Raw genomic sequence first — 22,150 nt, forward strand, 5'->3', positions numbered from 1 at the left:
ATGGCAGTCCTTCAGATCCTCCAAGCCGATCTCCTCCATGAGCTGGATGAGAAAGGCTCGGATCCTGCCTCCATCACGGATTTGCGCAGCGCGACGGATCTCTCCCTTCGCGCCACAAAATCCGCTGCCCAGGCTCTTGGAAGGTGCATGTCCTCGCTGACCGTCACAGAGAGGCACCTCTGGTTGACGCTCGCCGACATGAGGGAGTCCGAGCGGGCTGTTTTCCTCAACGCCCCGCTCTCCCCCACCGGCCTCTTCGGCCCAGCGGTTAACGGGATCGTAGACCGCTTCTCGGAGGTACAAAAGACCACGCAGGCTATGAACCTTTTCCTGCCTCGATGCTCGAGCTCAGCCGCACGCCATCCTCGGGACCAGCCTGCGCGAAGCTCCACCCAGCGTCCAGCTCAGCCTCCGACTTCGCAGTCCTCCTAGCAGCTCAAAGGAGGAAAAGATGGTTAAGTCCGGCCGCGGCCGGACCACCGTCAAAGTTTTCAAGACCTCTGCCAGTCCCCGTAGTCATGGCTACTGCAGATGTGTATTTCGCAGTCAACGACCCGGTAATACAACCCGCTCGCCTGCATACAACATGAGAGTGAATGGGGAAGTAGCACACCTACTTAGTGCAGAAATAGCGAAGCTTCTGTGCAAAGGGGCCATAGAACCGGTACCTCTTCTCTGAGCGAGTCAGGCTTTGACAGCTGTTACTTCCTCGTGCCCAAGAAGGACGGAGCTCTCAGACAGATTTTAGATCGGAGATATTTGAACAAAGCTCTCAAAGCTCTTTATTACCCTCAATCTGAAAGACGCTTACTTTCAGATTCAGATAGTACCCGTCACAGGCCATTCTTGAGATTCACCTTCGACGGTCAGGTATATCAATACACCGTCCTGCCGTTCAGCCTGTCTTTAGCACCCCGTACATTCATGAAGTGCATGGACACGGCTCTCGCTCCCCTGAGATGTCAGGGCATGCGGATTTTGAACTATCTGGACGATTGGCTGATTCTAGCACAGTCAGAGGAAGAACTTATTTCTCACAGAACTGCTTCTCAGCCACCTGGAAAGTCAACTGGACCAAGAGCTCTTTACTGCCCAGTCAGTCAGCCTCTTTTCTGGGTTTAGAACTGGACTCTGTGGCAATGACGGCCAGGCTGTCGACACAGCGCGCGCGCCGTGTTCAACGCCTGGCCGCGTCTTTCCAGATGGGCTGCGCCGCTCCTCTAAAAACATTTCAGAGGATGCTGGGCTGTATGGCATCAGCTGCAGCAGTGCTTCAGCTGGGTCTACTGCGTATGCGCCCGCTGCAACGCTGGTTGAACGCTCGAGTGCCTCACCGAGCCTGGGCGCCCGGCGGCATACGAATCAGAGTGACTCAGAGCTGCGTTTCAGCACTGAGACCCTGGTTAGCGGCCGACTGGTACCAGCGGGGAGTGACAATGGGAGCCGTCTCGCACCGAAAAGTTATCTCGACAGACGCCTCCAACTTAGGTTGGGGCGCTCTTTTTGAGGGCAGACCGGTCTTTGGCCTGTGGTCAGACCAGGAGAAATGCCTCCATATAAACTGTTTGGAGATGATAGCGGTCGAGAACGTGCTCAAACGTTTCCTCCCACACATACGGGGCCACTATGTTCTAGTCCGTTCAGACAACATGTCCGTGGTGTCCTACGTGAACCACCAGGGCAGTGTCAGATCCAGGAATCTCTGCAAACTGACAGAACGCCTTCTCGTGTGGGCTCATCACTCGTTGCACTCACTGAGAGGCGCGCACGTATCGGGCCACAAGAATGTCGGCCCAGACAGTCTGTCCAGAGACAACATTCCCCCGGGAGAATGGTCTCTGCACCCTCAGACAGTCCAGTCACTGTGGCGCCTTTTCGGCAGAGCGGAAGTCGACCTTTTTGCGTCAAAAGACAACGCTCTTTACCCAAGATTCCTCTCGAAGAGCGAGGACGCGCTGGCCCAAACCTGGCCCAGCCGCCCGCTGTACGCTTTCCCTCCGATCTCACTGTTACCACAGGTAATCAAGAAGATCAGGGAAACGCACCACTCAGTGCTCCTCATAGCCCCACGATGGGAGAACCAAACCTGGTTCCCTGAGCTGGTGAGGCTGTCGCACGTAGCCCCATGGCCGATCGCGGTGATGAAAGACCTTCTCTCCCAAGCCGGTGGATCAATTTGGCATCCCCATCCAGAGCGCTGGTCTCTGCATGCGATCTCCGTTGCTTTGCCAGAGGGGGTCGTGAACACGATCACGCAGTCTAGAGCTCCTTCTACGAGAAGACTCTACGCATCTAAATGGTCAGTGTTCTCCAAATGGTGCGCTACAAAGAGCCTGGATCCACGCACGTGTGGGGTTTCATGGGTGCTTTCCTTCCTTCAAGAGCTGTTGGACAGGGGCAGGTCCCTTTCCACGCTCAAAGTGTATGTTGCGGCTATTGCAGTGTTCGCAGAGTCGACACGCAGCCGTGCGATAGGAAGGAACAAGCTCATCATCCACTTCCTTAGAGGAGCCAGGAGGATGAACCCCCCGTGGCCCCCCCTCGATTCCTATTTGGGATCTTTCTTTGGTCCTAGAGGCCCTGAAAGCGTTTCCCTTTGAACCGTTAGAATCCGTGGATCTGAAATACCTCTCGCTCAAGACCGTTTTTCTGATAGCTCTGTCTTCAGTAAAACGTGTGGGGGATCTACACGCGCTATCTGTTAGCCCCGCATGTCTCGAGTTCGGACCGAATGACTCTAAAGTCATCCTCAAACCGAGACACGGTTATGTCCCCAAGGCGATTGGCACTCCCTTTAGGGCGCAGATTATCTCCCTATCGGCTCTGCCAGCATCTGATAGCGAGGACAGTGATAGCCTCCTATGCCCCGTCAGGGCGCTGAGAGTTTACATCACGCACTCCGCCGCCTTCAGGCATTCTGAGCAGCTCTTTGTTTCGTTTGGCGGGCGCACCAAGGGTCTCGCCGCCTCGAAACATAGCCTATCCAGATGGATAGTGGACGCTATCGCAGCAGCTTATGCGTCAAAACACCTGCAGTGCCCTATGGGCATAAGAGCCCATTCCACGAGAGGCATGGCTTCATCGTGGGCTTGGTTCAGCGGGATTTCAATCCACGACATTTGTTTGGCAGCAGGCTGGGCCTCCCCCTCTACATTCATGAGGTTTTATAACCTGGAAGTTCTCGCCTTGCAGGCTAAACTTTTATCAGTCTAAGTGATGTGTATGTTCTGCCCAGTTGTCATGTACAGGCTACTGCACGTACTACTAGCTCTTCTAATTGAGCTGCACTAGGGATGAGATTCTCTATATATAGACCGGCGGAGCCGCTCTGTATTTCCCAGTCATATGCTTGTGCACTTGCGCTGGCCCGCGTTGCAGGCCGCCTATTCTCCATACAGCTGCACAAGAGGGTGATACTCTCTATACATAGACCGGCGGAGCCGCTCTATTTTCTTTCCCTATGATGTGCTTATGTACTTGTGCTGGCCCGCGCTGCTGGCCACCTGTCTCCACGTGTTTATACATAGACCGGCAGAGCCGCTCTGTATTCCTATGAATTGCTTATTACATGTGCTGGCCCGTGTTGCTGGCCGCCTGTTCCCGCATGTTGTGTTCCCCGGGCTTCCACGGGACTCATGCAGTGGATGCTCGGCGCGCACAGCGTTGACAAGGGGTTCCCGTAGCGTAAGCAACTTACGCAATATGAGAGAACCTCTCGTAAGAGAACGTACTCGGTTACCTAACGTAACCTCGGTTCTCTCTTGAAGAGGGAAACGAGTATTGCGTAACCTGCCGTGCTCGGGCCACGAGCTTATTCGCTTCAGTCAATAAAAAGTTCAGAGTTCAGCCTGTTGAGCCCTTCCTTATATACGCTAAGCCACACCCATTCTGGCGGGCTGTGACGCGTGGAGGGCGCGACGTCACGCAGGGCTCACCGGTAGGCTGCTGCAGTTGCCACAGGTCAGCCAATGAGCACGCTGATACAGCCTGCTATGGTCTGCTGGCTGCCGCACTGCGTTGACAATAAATACAAAATTAAGGATAATTTTTGGCTTCAGATCTCGAGAAAAGATGACTTTACCCGTAGCGTAAGCAACTTACGCAATACTCGTTCCCTCTTCTAGAGAGAACCAAGGTTACGTTAGGTAACCGAGTACGTTTTAAATCACTCCAGTTACTATGAAAATTTCCTAATAACAAAAAAAAAACTTAAAGTAAAAAGTGAAGTAAAACTTTTGACAGATTTAAGGGCTACTTTAAATTTAATTTTAAAAATCAGAAATTGAGACATCTCAGGCCAAAAGAGAGAAGAACAGGGACATTCAAAAAATAAATGTACCCTTTCAGAATTACAAAACCAGCAATTGTATTCAATGGTTTCAAATGAAAGCACGTAGTGTTTCTTTCACATGATATAGCCTATTCGGTGGGCAATTTTAGAGATAACCTCTTTAAAGGGGTGGTTGATTATGATTTCACTTTTATAACTTTAGTTAGTGTGTAATGTTGCTGTTTGAGCATTTAACAACATCTGCAAAGTTACAATGCTCAAAGTTCAAAGCAAAGGGAGATATTTGCTTTTAAATAAATCGCTTTTTAAGGGCTACAATAAACGGCTGTTAGGGACTACACGACATTCTTTCCGGGTTAGTGACATCACTAACTCTAAAATTTACATAAACCCCGGGAACGCGATTTATAGATTATCAAGACAGAATATGCTAATCAATGACTAGAAGATAACTATACATAAGCTACACAAATTCATCAACTAACCATTCAGAAATGTCCTGTTGCTTCTACATGTTGTCACCTCTTCTTGAGTCTCTCCATCATTTCCGACTCTGATTTGAACATAAAAGGCTAAAAGTTTTTGAAATTTTCAGTGCATGTCTGTGTGAGGTAAAAGGGCATGAGCTCTCTGTTTGAGTGCAAGCTGTTGTAGCTCCGCCCTCTGTGCTGGGAGCAGCAGCTCATTTGCATTTAAAGGAACAGACACAAAACTGCGTTTTTGCTCACCCTCAAAAAGTGACAATTTTAACATGCTATATAAAAATATCTGTGGGGTATTTTGAGTTAAAACTTCACATACACACTCTGGGGACATCAGAGATTTATTTTACATCTTGTGAAAAGGGCAGTATACCACACCTTTAAGATTCATTTGTGTCAAAGTGATGAATATTTCCCACTCAAAAGCAGACCCACAAAACAAATTTAGATGGAGTAGAGATATTAACAAAAATGAGATATATTGATTTCTGAACATCATTAATTGCATAAGATTTACTCGAAAACTATTGTTTAGATACCTTACTATACAATATATTTCCAAGTGCATGGATTTCTGAAAAGAAACTCATGATGATACAGTTTCAATGGAAGTTGTTTACCTGCTGTAGAAAGTCACTTTGCAGGTCTTTGAGCAACACACAGTTTTGTTCCTGAACGGATTAGCCTAGTGTTTTTGAACAAATCAGTTAAATTAATGATGAACAATTCATAAATGATAATCATCAATTAATGATGACTCATTCACAATGAACAAAACAAGACAGTCAATTGTCGCCACCTATTAGCGCAACAATATAACATACAAATTAAGTTATAGCCATTGAAAAACATATTTCTGGTTCTCTGGTTATATAGACTGTATAAAACAAGGTTATGGTTTATTGTTGGGCCAGTAGGTGGCGACAATTGACAGTCTTTATGATACAAAATGTCTCACTAAACTTTGACACACACAAAACAACAACAACAGCAACAGCAACAACCTGAATCGGAAATGATGCACCATAAAAGTATGTGGTATTTCTATCGATTTTAACATATTTGACATTTTATTCACTGCTATCAAGCACTTTCAAATCAACTTTCAAACAAAAAGATGAATGAATGGCGCAAAATGTAAAATGGGTTTAAACATTTGTATTTTCATATTTAAAGATTGAATGGGTCTGTGACAGGGTACAAGAATTATGCAGTTCATATTTTTTTATAAAGGCAAAAAGATTTTTTTTTTAATTGTTTTTTATTATTAGTTTAAACCAGTGGTTCTCAATTCCAGTCCTCGTGACCCACTGCTCTGCACATTTTGTATGTCTCCCTTGTTTATACAGTCTATAAAACAAACCCGAACCGGATCATCAGCTCATTAGGAGAGACTCCATGAACTGAACTGAGTGTGTCAGATAAGAGAGACATACAAAATGTGCAGAGTAGTGGGTCAGGGACTGGAATTGAGAACCACTGGTTTAAACCTATTGAGAATGATGAGATGTCGTCACGACACAGCGCCCCGCCCCCAGAGACCGCGTCTCCTCCCCTTTCCGCCATTTTGGGAGGATACCCGCGGCAGCACCGTGCATTGTTTGTATTGGTAGTAGAGTTGTCGCACTATTTTAGAATGCCTGGAAAACACTGCTGTGTAAAAAAACTGCTCCAGTGTCTCACACGATTGTCGTGGAAACCGTAGGAACCATTTGTTACAGTTTTTTCGTTATAGCTGATGCCAAAAAACAAGTAATTAGCTATTTCCATATAAGTGCAAGGTGGTAAAGAGTCTAGGTCTCTGTTCCATTCAGCTGCAGGCAGCTCGTATGAGTCGACGTTTTTAATATCAGCCAGCTTCTCTAAATACCTCTGTTTGACATTGGTAGTAAGTATCTCCCTGTAAGGACCCTTTTCTTTTGCCACATTCTTATCCATTTCTTCTTAATTTTCTCATGATTTCTATCCGTATATCCGTTACAATTTGTATCCGTCTCTGTATCGCTCTTACACTGTTGCCCCTAGCAACCGATAGCGTATCCTCCCAAAATGGTGGGTGGGCTCAATTCGTCACGTGACAGCAAGCTACCGTGACGCATGTCCTCATTCTCAATTGGACATAAAGAGATGCAGAAAGATTTAGGCTATTTCGTCAGACTTGCGAATGGCCGTCAGTGAAGAAAAATGAAGCATAATGGTATACTTATTAACCAGCAGAGGCTTTCATTCATAACCAACTAATCATAAATCATTCACATAATTCAAATATGATGCTTACCTTGACCTCTTGGTCATACGTCTTCGTCATTTGCGTAATGACGTAACTTCCGACGTCGGTTGAAACAATGATGGCGACCTCTATGGCTTGCTCTAACCAGAGCCCGTCTACGGAGAGCCTGCTTACTCCCTATTAAGCCCTGTTGTACCGAATTTTGGTTGTAGTACCACCAGAGTTCCACTGGGGGCGATCGCCATGAGTGCAAAATGAATGGGAGTCAATGGGGCTAGACGGCTAAATTTGTCTCTTTCACCCGATTGCCGTTGCGAAATCTCAGATCTGATTGTAGATTTTGCAAGTTCAACATGGGTTATGGGTTGAAAGTTGAATGAACGAGTACTTATGTCCTTTTGATTTCTTACAGGCTGAGTTGTTGTTGTCCATAACATGCTAGCATTCTGCTAATGAACGCTGATTAGGCAGTGAAGGACTGATTACGACCAGAGATCCCGCTTGATGGCATCGTGTCATCCGAAGCGGGACCAGAAACAAACAAAACAAAAACTCTTCTAGCACGTGTGTTTACCTGTGTCAGCTGTGTTGTCGATGTCTCGAGAGAAAAGAAAGTGCAGAGCGCGAAAGCACCAAAGTGACTGAAGGATTGCCGTAAAGCCGTATCTCTGGTCGTACATGTGTATGACGTCATTGACACTTTAAAAGACTTTTTAAAGCAAATAAGTGACTCTAAAAAATCTAACACCCAGCAATGTGTAATTTATTTGCATTTCCTTTCGAATACAACATTCAAATTACTAAACAAAAAATTATATCCTGAGAAAAGTGGATTTTTATTGGTATAGCGCCATAGACCTCCCATTCATTCTGCACTCGTCCTGTGAGCGCCCTCATATGGAATCAGAGAGGAACTGCAACCAGTTCAGAAGCCGGAAGTGTACTGAGAGTGAAACTTCTCGCCATATTAGACATTCTCTGCTCTAACCAAGGGGGGCATGGATTTCTATTTTGAAGGTACCCCCGGGCGCCGCCATTGGCTAGCGGACCCCCACCTGCTGTTAGCATCCCATTGACTCCCATTCATTTTGGTGTCACTTTGACAGCGAATAACTTCACATCTGAGGCGTTTAAAGACTCCATTTGTCCATTATTTATTTCTAAAGAAACACGAAAATGTATAAAAGGCTTCATTACCTTGTAGCTTACGTTACGGCCCCGTAGAAGCAGTTTTTGTAAAAATAGGCTAACGATTGCGTCATAACCACGCGACTCTCTGTCGCACAGTAGGAAATTACCATATGGACAGGAGGAGAAGCTCGCGGGCAATCGGGAGGACGTGGAGGCAAAATGACAAAGTAATTAATCAGAACACCTACTAAAAGTTTCTCCTGCTCCTATCTCATGGACAGCTCCTACTCACACTCCGTCTCTGCAAGTCTCGGAAGGGAATGATTCAGATTTCTCACGCCACAGCCACTAGAAGACAGACGGTTTGCCACGTCACATCTACGTAGTCAAGCTCAGTTTGAGTCTGCGCAGTACGCTCGACCCCCAGGAAGTAAGAGTTTCTAATTGGCTTCACTTTGTTTCCGTTGAATCCAATGGGGTCGCTGTGTCCATTTCTTTTACTGTCTATGGCTCTAACTGTTGCTCTGTCTTCGTCAACAACAAGCGCTTTTGTACCACCTGCCGGTGAGGTTGACTAACAGCATATGGAGAGTATCTCGGTAATCTATTCCTTTTCCTGCAGTTCCGTTGAATTTAGTCGAATTTGAACCACTGAATTTGTGAAAGCGAATTTGCAAAGCGAAATAAAATGGACCGAAAATTGCCTGTTGAATATTATAGGTTGTATTTTTAAACAGTTTGAATATTTTGGAAGTGAAATATGAAAGGTGAATATGGATTATTGAATTTAATAATGAAAATGTGTTTGAAATGTTTTTAATTGAAATATTCACAGCTTAAATATTCAACCATGTTGAATTTCAGCCCATAAAAATGCAATGCATTAAAATGCAAGCATGTTAATGCAATGCCTATTTTTTTTTCAAGTAGTGCAATTCAACAGGCTTTTTGTTTCAAAAACATTTGACATTATTTTACTTCCATAGATTCCGTCCTCCTCGCAAACCCTCTTTTTTTTCTTTCTCAGGCATGCCATTCGGAAAGACATACTGGGCAATTCTACACAATCCCTCCAGCTCACATCCAAAAACTCTTCCCCCATGGACTGCCTCCACGTTTCCAGTTGCAGGTTTGGGAACAGTACTCTGTGTGTGGAGCACTTTAGTATAGATTTAATAGTCTGAAAAGAAATGGCATGATGTTTGTGGTTGAAGTTGCCTGGATGCAGGTGTCACAGGTCGGGGTGGGCCAAGCCAGACTGCACCCACCCCTGGGGACCGGGCACCGCCTCGAGGAGCGTGTCAAGGAACCAGACAAAAACAGAGGATAAAGGAATAACAATCTCTTTATTAAGTTAAAAGCAGGTAAATTTCAAAAGTCCTAATTAAAATCTCTTCTTTCGCCAGAAGCAATTCGATGGGCCCCCTGGACCGGAGCGGGATGGACGTTCGTGGACACCCTGCGGCTCGTCAGAGAGGAATCAGAGGACGCACACCACTCAGGTAAGCCACTGGGTAAGTACTCTTTACAAGGCTCTCAAGGAAGTCTTGGCTACACGGACCCCATTCGGACTGGAACCAGGTAGGTATTCGCAGTGAGGATGGAACGAATGCCGGAGGCTGCCCAGAGGTAAGTATCCAGAGGACGGGGATCCTCGACTCAGACGGGTCACAGGGACGCAGGTGGCGAGCGGGCCGGGCCAGGAGGGGACCATGAACAGCAGAACAACACTTTAATCGAGACACATGCCGTAGTTACTCTTTCCTTCTGAACAGTAGCAACACTTTGCCACACGGGCGTGGAGGACCACCCGGCAAGAGGACACTTCACTTTGGCTGTGCCCTGCAACGATACAACAGGGTTCAATGGTTCAACAAGATGCGACACTCGACAATGATACCTTCTCTCCTTCTGAACAGGGCGGAGGCTTTCAGTGGGGACAGGTGGGGACCACCAGACGGAGAGGACGCTTCGAGGGAGACACTCCACTTGACTGTACACTGTAACCAGGTAACAGGATTCAACTTCCCAACAGCATATGGAACGTTTCAATTGCAATACCTTCTCTCTTTCTGAACAGGACAAGCCTTCAATGGGACAGGTGGGGGCCACCAGACGGAGAGGACACTTGAGCGAGACACTCCACTTCGGCTGGACACTGTAACCAGGTAACAGGATTTAACTCCCCCACAGCATATGGAAAGTTCAATTGAAATACCTTCTCTCGTTCTGAACAGGACAAGCCTTCAATGGGACATGTGGAGACCACCAGACGAAGAGGACACTTGAGCGGGACACTCTACTTCGGCTGTGCACTGTAACCAGGTAACAGGATTTAACTGTTCAACAGCATATCAAACGTTCATTCAAATACCTTTTCCGAACAGGACAGCGACTTTCAATGGGGCATGTGGAGACCACCAGACGGGAAGGATGCTCTAAGCAAGACACTCCACTTCAGCTGTACACTGTATCGATGCAACAGGATTTGACCATTCAGCAGTAATAAAACATTCAGCTGCAATACCTTCTCTCGTTCCAACCAGGCAGCGGCTTTTGATAGGGCCGTGTGGAGACCACCAGACGGGAAGGATGCTTTAAGCGAGACGCTCCAGTTCAGCTGTGCGCTGTAACAATGCAACAGGATTTGACCATTCAGCAGTAATAAAACATTCAGCTGCAATACCTTCTCTCGTTCGAACCAGGGCAGCGGCTTTCAATAGGGACGTGTGGTGACCACCAGACGGGAAGGATGCTTAAGCAAGACGCTCCAGTTCAGCTGTACGCTGTAACAATGCAACAGGATTTGACCATTCACAGTGGATGAAACATTCAACGGCAATACCTTCTCTCGTTCGAACCAGGGCAGCGGCTTTCAATAGGGACGTGTGGTGACCACCAGACGGGAAGGATGCTTAAGCAAGACGCTCCAGTTCAGCTGTACGCTGCAACAATGTAACAGGAATTAATAGATCAGCAGTATTAACAGAGCGGGGCTGTCTCGAATGGTAAGTTGGGCGCTTGATGTGACAAACCCTGTTCAGAAACAGCGGGTGAAAGACTATAGAAGAGAGTGCACAGCAGACTATTAATACTTCTCCACACGATAAACTTCACTCCATAACACAAACCGTGTGAATCGTCACTTCAGGCACTGCATTCCACTCGCACACCGTGCATTCGGGCCAGCACTCACCCACCCGTCTTTCTCCCACCAGATCGACTCTCGTCTCTCACACGGGCGCCACTTCTCTCAGAGACAGTCAAACGGATGTAGTAATCGTCACATTCAGTGCAGGAAGAACAAAGGTTGGAGACAGATCATTAATTCACTCGGTGTAATACTTCACTCGTGCCACACGCTTTCCAGACTCTCCACACCACTTCAGTGTCAGTGCATATAAACAACGGATCAAATACTCATCACTTTGCGTCTTTCCCACGGTCAACGATATCCCCTGGATTTTCATTGACAAACTTCACTCTCTCATTTCCATTTCTCAGCTTCAATCTTCGCCCTGCTTCACAGCCCAGCCTCAATACAAACAGCCCGCCGACAAAACACAGTATCTCACGGGAGGAAACCCAACCTCTCACGGGGGAGAAAGAACCACCCTGACCGTCTGTTTCCTCTCTCTTTTTAAAGCCCCATCTTAATGCGCGTTCCTCTCACAACACTCTCTGTAATTCTCCTCACCTGCTGTCAATCAGGCAAGTGGCCTCGCTGCCATGGCAACAGATTTCGCGGTGTGATGAGACGACCATCCACAAGAGGTCTCCAAATAATACTGCCTTCACGAGGATTTTACTCTCTCTCTTTATCTGGCTTTTGTCACACCGTGGATGTGTTAGTGCTCTTATACATGTCTAATACATGATGTTGGTACTCTTGTTTCAGGTTAAGACGTTTAATGAAGGCTGCGTGATGGTGAGGCCGCCGGCGCTGGAGCTTATCTCATATCTTAAAAGAGCTGATTACAGCAATCCCCCCCTGCGTTGTATACTCTGTATCCTCAAACAGAAAATTCCAAGTGAGCTGTTTTACTTTGTGCATATTCCTCTTCCATATTTCACACATTCCTTGACAATGTGCTTTAGATGGAGATACTGGCTCTGGAAAGACCCTGTCTTTGTGTCACGCCCTGCATTACTGTTACACTCAGGGCTGGCTGATCCTGCACATACCTGATGGTGAGCTGCACTTACTCAATCAAAATGCAAGATAAGGTGAAGTTTGGAGTCTGATGATGTTGTGATGTTCTCTCTGTAGCTCATCTGTGGGTCAAGAACTGTAAAGAGCTTCTACCCTCTTCTTCTCGCCCCTCACGCTTTGACCAGCCGATCCAGGCTTCTCATTGGCTGAAGAACTTCAGAATCACCAATGAACGCTTTTTATCCAAGGTACAACTCAATGTGTTTATTAGGGTTTATGGGTATGAAATCAGGTGAGCGATCACCTTATCACACTGTCTGGTCCACGGAAATAAATGATATAACCAAATATATATATATATATATATATATATATATATATATATATATATATATATATATATATATATATATATATAATAAATATATATACATATACATGTGTATGTACACTACCAGTCAAAAGTTTTGGATCGGTAAGATTTTTAATGTTTTAAAAAGAAGTCTTTTCTGCTTACCAAGGCTGCATTTTTTTATTTTTTGTAATATTGTGAAATATTATTATTTAAAACAGCTGTTTTCTTTGTGAATAAATAGTAAAGTGTAATTTATTCCTGTGATAAAAGCTGAATTTTCTCCAGTCTTCGGTGTCACATATGTGTTCCGTTCTAATATGATGATTTGGTGCTCGAGAAACATTCTCATTATTATCAATGCTGAAAACAGCTATTTACATTTTTATTTTAGGATTCTCTGATGAATAGAAAGTTCAAAAGAGCAGCATTTATCTACCATTCAAAAGTTTGGGGTCAGTAAGAATTTTTATTTTATTTTTTGAGGGAAATAAATAAAAGAAATCAATACTTTTTTTTCATCAAGGAAGAATTAAATTGATCAAAAGTTACAGTAAAGATATTTATAATGTTACAAAAGATCCTATTTAAAAAAAATGCTGTTCTTTTGAACTTTTTATTCATCAAAGAATCCTGAAAAAAATTGTACACAACTGTTTTCAACATTGATAATAATAATGAGCATCATTTTTTGAGCATCAAATCAGCATATTAGAATGATTTCTGAAGGATCATGTGACACTGAAGACTGGAGTAATGATGCTGAAAATTCAGCTTTGATCACAGGAGTAAATTACATTTTGAAATATATTAAAATAGAAAACAGTTATTTTAAATTTTCATAATATTGAACAATATTATTGTTTTTTGTTGTTGTTGTTGAATTTTTAATCAAATAAATGCAGCCTTGGTGAGCAGAAGAGACTTCTTTTAAAAACATAAAAAATCTTACTGACCCAAAACTTTTGTAAAACTGCAACGGCAGTATATATATGAAGAGTTCAGATGCAAAAGCCTCTAAGTGCCATCTGAAATTTTCTTCTAGAATGATCATTTTTATAAAGCTTGTATATTTAAGTTCAGTAGTTTCACTTAAATGACAATTAATAGGTAATTTGCATTGCCATTTAAGTGAAATTATTTAACTTAAATATACGAGCATGATAAAAATGATCATTCTAGAAGAAATTTTAGATTGCACTTAGAGGCTTTTGCATCTGAACTCTTCATATATATATATAATATATATATATATATATATATATATTTTTTTTTACAAAATATGGACTTGCTGAAGTTGTCTAATGTAAAAATATGAAAAAAGTAGAAACTAGAAAATTTCGTAAAATATACTCTATATCCCTCCATGTGTATGTAAAGAGATGTTATTGATCACTTATAATATTTATTTCGGTTAAATATTTTTATCTTTTATCGAGCTGCTCTGATGTCAATCTGATCAATTGACAGATAAAGACAACTCAGCGATATGTGTGGACAAAGAAAGAAAGCACTGAGAAGGGGCAGCCTTTAGGGGAGCTTGTTGATCAGGTGAGTTTTCTTCATCATCTTCATCAAATAATTCCCCATTTCTATTACCTTAAATTGAGGATATCATAAACTTTGTCTTTGTCACCTTGTTTTATTATTTTATTCTTGTATATGCATGAATTATTTCATGTTTATTGTTGTAATAATTTGATTTTAATTTGATCAGGGTGTGAATCGCATGAAGAGCAGCAGTGATGTGGTGGGTGCAGTGATGCGAGAGCTGAGGCTTCAGGCAGGGGGCGCCACTGATGGCGAGGGGGCCTTTAAACTGGCCGTGGCTGTGGATGGAGTAAACGCTCTGTGGGGAAAAACATCTCTAAAAAAGGAAGACAAGACCATGGTACGTTGGCATAAATTAGCCAGTATTAAATATGAATTCATAAATTTTTAAATAACATTATTATATTAATGTTATTAAATAATTTGTATAGTTCATGTTATGCAGTGTGAGCCAGAGGAACTGACTCTGATTCATAATCTGAGGAAGATGATGAAAAACGATTGGGTAAAAAAAACCTCTCACTTAATATTATAATACAGATTGAACTCTCAGTGAGTTGTTTACTCTCAATTTAAGGCCTGTTCACACCAAGAAAGTATAACTATATGATAACTATATTAGCGTCCACACCAGCGGATAAGATCGTTCAGTTTATTCTGTTTATAAGTTTGCTGCTTTAAAGCAGGATGGATTCTGATTGGCTGTCAATGTTTTTATCGTTCATCAGCTGGAAAAAGTCCTTCTGAGAGTGATTTCAACTATATCGTTTCACTGTGTCATTATCGTTATAGTTGTGGTGTGGACTCTGCTGTTCTTTTATATTTAGAATGATTCTTAGAACTAACTCTTTATCGTCATCGATCTAGTTATCTTCCTAGGTGTGAACATGCTTTTATTTTCACTTTATATTGCTCTGTAGAGTGGAGGTGCCATTCTCACAGCACTGTCTCAGACCGGGTCCCTGTTCAAGCCACGATCTGCTTACCTTCCCAATGAGTTACTAGGAGAGGTCTGTGATGATAATGAATGAGATAGGAAGCAAAAGCAGTGTGAACACATATATTTATTGACGACAAATATGGTGAACACAAACTCTGTGAAGACAATGATGAACTCCGTGGGTGATGATGTTATCTCTCGGCTGGGTGGCGCAGTGGCTTGATGGCTGGTGATGACGTGGCGTGAATCTCCCGTGATGAATACAATCCAGTGACGATCAACGGCGAAATAGACAATCCAACACGAACAAGACCAAGACAAACCAACAAGACAGTCCAACATCCAGATCAACTATCAGACAAGGAAGGAGAGAATGAGGTGAGTATATGTAGCTGACGGTAATGTGAGACACCTGGTGCGGGGACTGATTAGCAGCTGATTCCAATGAGCATGATGTAACCACATGAAAGACACCAAATCACAGGACCTGAGAACACAGCCAATCCATGCACCATGACAGTACCCCCTCTCCTAGGAACGTCCCCTGACGTTCCCAGCCTCCTGTACCTGTTGATTGAAATCATCAATAAGAGAGTGATCCAATATATCTCTAGCAGGAACCCAACTTCTCTCCTCCGGACCGTAACCTTCCCAGTCCACCAAGTACTGGAATCTGCGTCCCCTCCGTCTAGAGTCCAGAATACGATTGACCGAATAGGTTGGTTCCCCGTCTACGAGCCGCGGCGGTGGGGGAACCGGGGCAGGCGGATTAATACGAGCAAAAAATACAGGTTTAATTTTTGATACATGGAACACGGGATGAATCCTCCTGTACGCTGGAGGAAGATTGAGGCGGACTGCCACCGGACTAATGATCTTGGTGACAGAAAACGGGCCAATAAATTTGGGAGCAAGTTTATTAGCAACGGATCGGAGAGGAATGTTCTTGGTAGAAAGCCACACTTTGGAATCAACGACGTATACGGGAGGCCTCGACCGGTGGCGATCGGCTTTGGCCTTGGTGCGCGCTCCCACCTGGACCAGAGTCTCACAGGCTCTGGTCCATGTGCGACGGCACCTCTGGACGAAGGCGTGAGCGGAGGAGACCGCGACTTCGGATTCCAGACTGGGAAAAATAGGTGGCTGGTACCCTATACTACATTCAAATGGGGACAGGCCCGTGGCAGACACTGGTAAGGAATTGTGTGCGTACTCCACCATCGACAGCTGCTGACACCAGGAGGAAGGATTTCGAGCGACCATACATCGTAGTGTTCTCTCCAAATCTTGGTTGGCTCTCTCAGTTTGCCCATTGCTTTGAGGATGGAACCCCGAAGAGAGACTAACAGTGGCCCCCAGAAGTTTACAAAATTCTCGCCAAAATTTGGACACAAACTGGGGTCCTCTGTCAGAGACCACGTCTATCGGGAGGCCATGTAACCGAAAGACGTGATCAATGACTGTTACCGCTGTCTCCTTGGCTGAAGGTAATTTGGGCAAGGGGATGAAATGAACCGCCTTCGAGAACCGGTCCACCACGGTCAAAACTACCGTGTTACCCAGAGAGGGTGGGAGGGCGGTGACAAAATCTAGCGCAATGTGGGACCAGGGTCTCGAAGGGATTGGCAGCGGTTGTAGGAGCCCATCTGGGGGTCTGTTAGAAGTCTTACCAGTGGCACAAACTGAGCAAACCAAAACCAAACTGCGAACATCACGAGCCATGAGTGGCCACCAAAATCTATAAAGAATCGGGTTTGATGTTTTTGGAACCCGGGCGGTACGAAAGTGTAAAATCAAAACGTCCGAAAAAAAGTGCCCACCTAGCCTGCCTAGAGTTTAGTCTTTTGGCAGTTCTGATGTATTCTAGATTCTTATGATCGGTCCAAACCATGAAGGGTACCCCTGACCCCTCCAACCAATGACGCCATTCCTCCAATGCCAGCTTGACTGCCAACAGCTCTGTTACCAATATCGTAATTTGACTCTGCTGGCGACAAACGATGAGAGAAAAACGCGCAGGGATGCATCTTGTCGTCCGAGGGTGAGCGCTGTGAAAGCACCGCACCTACCCCCACCTCTGACGCGTCGACCTCTACCACGAACTGACGTGACGGATCAGGGGTAACAAGGATGGGGGCTGAAACAAAGCGGCGTTTGAGGTTGGCAAACGCAGCTTCCGCTGCGTCTGACCACCTGAACGCCGTTCTGGGAGAGGTCAAGGCAGTCAGAGGCGCGGCTAGTTGGCTGTAATTGCGAATAAAACGCCGGTAAAAATTGGCGAACCCCAGAAACCTTTGTAGGGCCTTACGGGAATCTGGACTTGGCCAATCTACCACAGCCTTGATCTTCTCGGGATCCATGCGCATACCCTCGGCCGACACGATGTACCCTAGAAAAGGAACAGACTGTATATGAAAGTCGCATTTCTCCGCCTTGACAAAAAGCCCATTCTCTAGCAGCCTCTGAAGCACTCGTCTGACGTGTTGAACATGTTCCTGGAGAGAAGAAGAAAAAATCAATATGTCGTCCAGGTAGACATATATGAACTGATCGACCATATCTCTCAACACATCATTAACGAGTGCCTGAAAGACACCTGGGGAGTTGGACAAGCCGAAGGGCATGACCAAGTACTCAAAGTGCCCCCTGGGGGTATTAAAGGCAGTCTTCCATTCATCTCCCTTCCTGATGCGAACCAAATGATAAGCGTTTCTTAAGTCCAATTTAGTGAAGATCGATGCTCCCTGCAACCTCTCGAAGGCTGAAGATATCAACGGCAAAGGATAAGTATTCTTTATCGTGATATTATTCAGCCCTCGGTAATCAATACAAGGTCGCAGAGATCCATCTTTCTTCCCCACAAAAAAGAACCCCGCCCCCGCTGGAGAAGAGGAGGATCGAATGAACCCGGCTGCTAGAGAATCAGAAATGTATTTCTCCATAGCCTCTCTCTCAGGAATAGAAAGTGAGTATAACTTGCCCTTAGGCGGAGACGTACCTGGCAGTAATTCTATAGCACAGTCATAGGGACGATGAGGAGGGAGAGAAGCAGCCCGAGACTTACTGAACACTTCCTTCAGGTCGAGGTACTCCGCGGGCACGTTACACAGATCCGCCGCCTTCTCCTGCAACACAGACTCAGATACAGACGGACAGGCAGACACAAGACAAGACTCATGACATTTAATGCTCCACTCAGACACCGATTTCAGCCGCCAATCAATCCGGGGGTTGTGTTTGATGAGCCAGGGATGTCCTAAGACCACGGGTGCGTGGGGTGAGTCCAGGATGTAAAAGGAGATGCTCTCACGGTGGTTACCAGATACCGTGAGAGTGATGGGTTCCGTGATGGTGGTGATGGTGGGAAGCGTCTGACCATTGAGTGCGTGGACTGCAATAGAACTGGTGAGGGGGAGGAGGGGAACATGATTTTGATGCGCAAAAGTAGAATCGATAAAGTTACCTTCAGCCCCTGAATCCAAAAGTGCAGTGCAGTGCAGGTCCAGACGATGCCATCTAAGCCTGACCGGGAGGAGCGTGGAGGTAGATCTGAACGAGGACTTGATAGCGGAGATCCCACCCGACAGTAGCCCCTTCCTTACTGCCGGGCTGGCCCTTTTACCGGGCAGCTAAAGGCGAAATGTCCCGCCGCCCCGCAGTACAGGCAAAGGCCGTGAGATCTCCGCCTCTCCCTCTCCTCCCGAGTCAACCGAGCTCGACCCACCTGCATGGGCTCGTGATCCTGGAATGGGCCGACCGCGTCGTTGCCACTGGCTCGAACTGGAGGTCCCTCCCCAGGGGGAAACCGAGCTGTTAAACACCGCCGCTCGGTTCGGGAGAGTCGAGCGTCTACCCGTAGTGCCAGATCGATGAGGCCGTTGAGATCAGCGGGTAGATCCAGGGCGTAGATCTCACGTTGGACGCGGTCAGCCAGCCCATGCAGGAACATGTCCCACTGCGCCTCCTCGTTCCATCGGCACTCCGCCGCCAGGGTGCGAAACTCGATAGAAAAGTCTGAGACGGATCTCTCCCCCTGTTTGAGGGGGAACCCAACACCCGCTTCATCTCGGCGGAGAGCGCCGAGAACGAGGCACAACACGGATCTTGGTTCTCCCATACCGCCGTGCCCCACAGTGCCGCCTTCCCCGTTAACAGTGTGAGCGCGAACGCCACTTTGCTTACCTCACTGGTAAACGTGCGAGGTTGCAATGAAAAGTGCATGGAGCATCTAGTGAGGAAAGCCCGGCAGAAGTTTGGCTCAACGCTGTAAAGCTCTGGTGGGGGAAGGCGGGGTTCGGGTGACTGGGCAGCCCCGGATGGTTCCTGATGGGCGGGCGGCATGGGTGGTGGGGTTGGCGCAGTGGGTTGTTGCCAGTTCTGCATCCGCTGGGTGAGCTCAGATACCTGCGCCACAAGAGCTCGGATCGCTGTGCCGTATCCGCCGAGCTCTTCTCCTGGGACTCCAGCCAAGAGATGCAGGAACGTAAAGCCTCCTCAGCCGTGAGTGGGGTGGAGCCTGCTGCTTCCATGAGTGGTCTGATAGTTCTGTGATGATAATGAATGAGATAGGAAGCAAAAGCAGTGTGAACACATATATTTATTGACGACAAATATGGTGAACACAAACTCCGTGAAGACAATGATGAACTCCGTGGGTGATGATGTTATCTCTCGGCTGGGTGGCGCAGTGGCTTGATGGCTGGTGATGACGTGGCGTGAATCTCCCGTGATGAATACAATCCAGTGACGATCAACGGCGAAATAGACAATCCAACACGAACAAGACCAAGACAAACGAACAAGACAGTCCAACATCCAGATCAACTATCAGACAAGGAAGGAGAGAATGAGGTGAGTATATGTAGCTGACGGTAATGTGAGACACCTGGTGCGGGGACTGATTAGCAGCTGATTCAAATGAGCATGATGTAACCACATGAAAGACACCAAATCACAGGACCTGAGAACACAGCCGATCCATGCACCGTGACAAGGTCAGCATCCCTCACACACAAAAGCTCATTATGCCCTTTTTTCATTAAACTGCAGAGTAAATGCCCTAAGTTAACAAAGCTTTGTTTTTGCTTTTTACTTCAACAATAGACTTTGAAGCATTTGCAAAACTTTAGAGGCTGTTGCATGTATCGTCTAGATTTGTTTAAGGGCGTAATGTATTTTCTCTTCTCACCCTTTCTCTCACTCTCTCTTGATTTCCCCTATTTCTGTCTATCAGGAGGGGTTTGATCAAATGGAACCGTTTGTGCCAGTTTCTGTGCCCATCTACAATGAGAAGGAGTTTGAGAGCTGTTATCTGTACTATTTAGACCGGAACTGGCTGCAGCATCAGCACAGTAAGTTTGTGTATTTGTGTGTCTGGAGTGCAATCACTGGCAACTGTATGTAAAGAAAATAATGTGGTCATATAAAATAAAGTTAGTACCTACAAGTTTTCAAGTCATAATTATGATTTAATGTGCATTCAAGTGATTTTTGGACTGAATAACATGAAAGCGACAGGCAATGTCTTTTTTTCATTCTCTCTTTCACTTTCTGGCAAAGTAGGAAGCTTGTTTAGTATTAATGCTACATGGTGAACGGCAAACGATGTACATTTGGTGTGTAATTGTTTTATTTATGCAGTCTCTCTGTTTTCTAAATCTGGAGTTTTTAAATTGGGGTCTGAGAATCCCCGGGAGGGGGGTGCAAGGAAGTCCTAGGGGGTCCATGGAAATGTTTAGAGAAAAAATGTAAATAGTAAAATATTAGAATAAATACAATTATATTTTTAATAAATAAATAAAAACAGTACTATAACAGTACAGTACTATGAGTTGAAAACACGTGATAATATAGCTTAATAGTAACTAATATTTTCCAAATAATATTTTTACTTATTATTTATAATTACACACACACACACACACACACACACACACACACACACACACACACACATATATATATATATATAATTTACTTTTAAATCTTAGCATGGGGGTCCCTTGAACAAGTACGATCATATTTGGGGTTCGTGGCATAAATGTCTAAATGAGTAGTATTTTCTGACGAGCTTTATAGCAATTTTATATCCACAGTACCAACAAATGCCTTTTATAAAATAGATAATTGAAAAAGCCATGTTCATGTCTGTTCATCTCGTGAATTAAGATCATTCTGTCATGACTTGAAGTCAGAATAACCTATTATGTATGTTACAAACCCCATTTTCAGTATCTCTTATCTGTTACCAACAGGTCTAACTGATGAAAGAAAGAGCTCATCTTTCTCAGCAACAAAAATCCATCTATCCTGGAACGATTGTGTGCCTTCTTGTAATGCACATTTGTGTCTCTCTTGGATCTGTATATCATGTGAATTCAATAAACTTATAAGCATGCAGAATTTTTCATAATAAAAAAATCTTGGATTAAAAACTTGGAAAACGTTTACAGCCTTTTCATATATATATATATATATATATATATATATATATATATATATATATATATATATATATATATATATATATATATATATATATATATATATATATATATATATATATATATATATATATATAATGACAAGTATCTTGAAAAGGCTCTCATGAAAAACGTTGTTGTTGAAAGTCACGTGGTGGAGGAGATGGTCATGTGGCCGCCGCCGCCTCACCCGGAACTCAGTGCATGGTGTGTGATTGACTGTTTACAGCCCAGTAAAAGTGAAGAAAGTGGTCTTTTAAACAACATTTAGAGGACAGTATTTATATTAATATTTCCGTTTTTAGGCTTCGGACAAACTTTAAATACACATAGGGGGTTGTCTCGGTCGTGAGAGCCAGATTAAATATTTGAATAAGCGTTGTTGTTGTTTAGTTAGGCTGTATGTAACAAGAACCTCCGCAGCATCTCAACAGAATGAGAGAAACAGCTATTTTCATTCTGCTTACTGGATTGATCATTATAGCAAGAGGTGTGTTTATTATCTAAATATAAACAGATAAGTGATATATGAAATATG

General features: G+C 44.8%; 2 protein-coding genes across 2 annotated transcripts in view; both read left to right on the forward strand.

Annotated features, from left to right (window-relative positions):
• Positions 1–21,849, forward strand: LOC308704511 (small ribosomal subunit protein mS29-like; the record flags this gene model as incomplete). The annotated part of the gene is made up of 13 exons (XM_081388882.1): positions 1–297; positions 353–535; positions 1,041–1,367; positions 9,162–9,263; positions 12,033–12,141; positions 12,233–12,325; positions 12,405–12,535; positions 14,110–14,190; positions 14,357–14,530; positions 14,636–14,695; positions 15,111–15,200; positions 20,364–20,481; positions 21,842–21,849. 13 exons carry the CDS (start codon positions 1–3, stop codon positions 21,847–21,849), a joined length of 1,773 nt encoding a protein of 590 aa, XP_081245008.1.
• LOC308704784 (lysosomal acid glucosylceramidase-like) overlaps positions 21,793–22,150 on the forward strand; it is a 12,467-nt gene continuing 12,109 nt past the window's right edge. The window contains exon 1 of the mRNA XM_081389354.1: positions 21,793–22,102. Within this exon, the coding sequence (XP_081245480.1) occupies positions 22,048–22,102 (55 nt within the window). The 5' untranslated portion in view covers positions 21,793–22,047. The remainder of the gene's footprint in view (positions 22,103–22,150) is intronic.

This window comes from Scardinius erythrophthalmus (genome assembly GCF_964197995.2).
Source record: "Scardinius erythrophthalmus genome assembly, chromosome: 16".
Taxonomy (NCBI): domain Eukaryota; kingdom Metazoa; phylum Chordata; class Actinopteri; order Cypriniformes; family Leuciscidae; genus Scardinius; species Scardinius erythrophthalmus.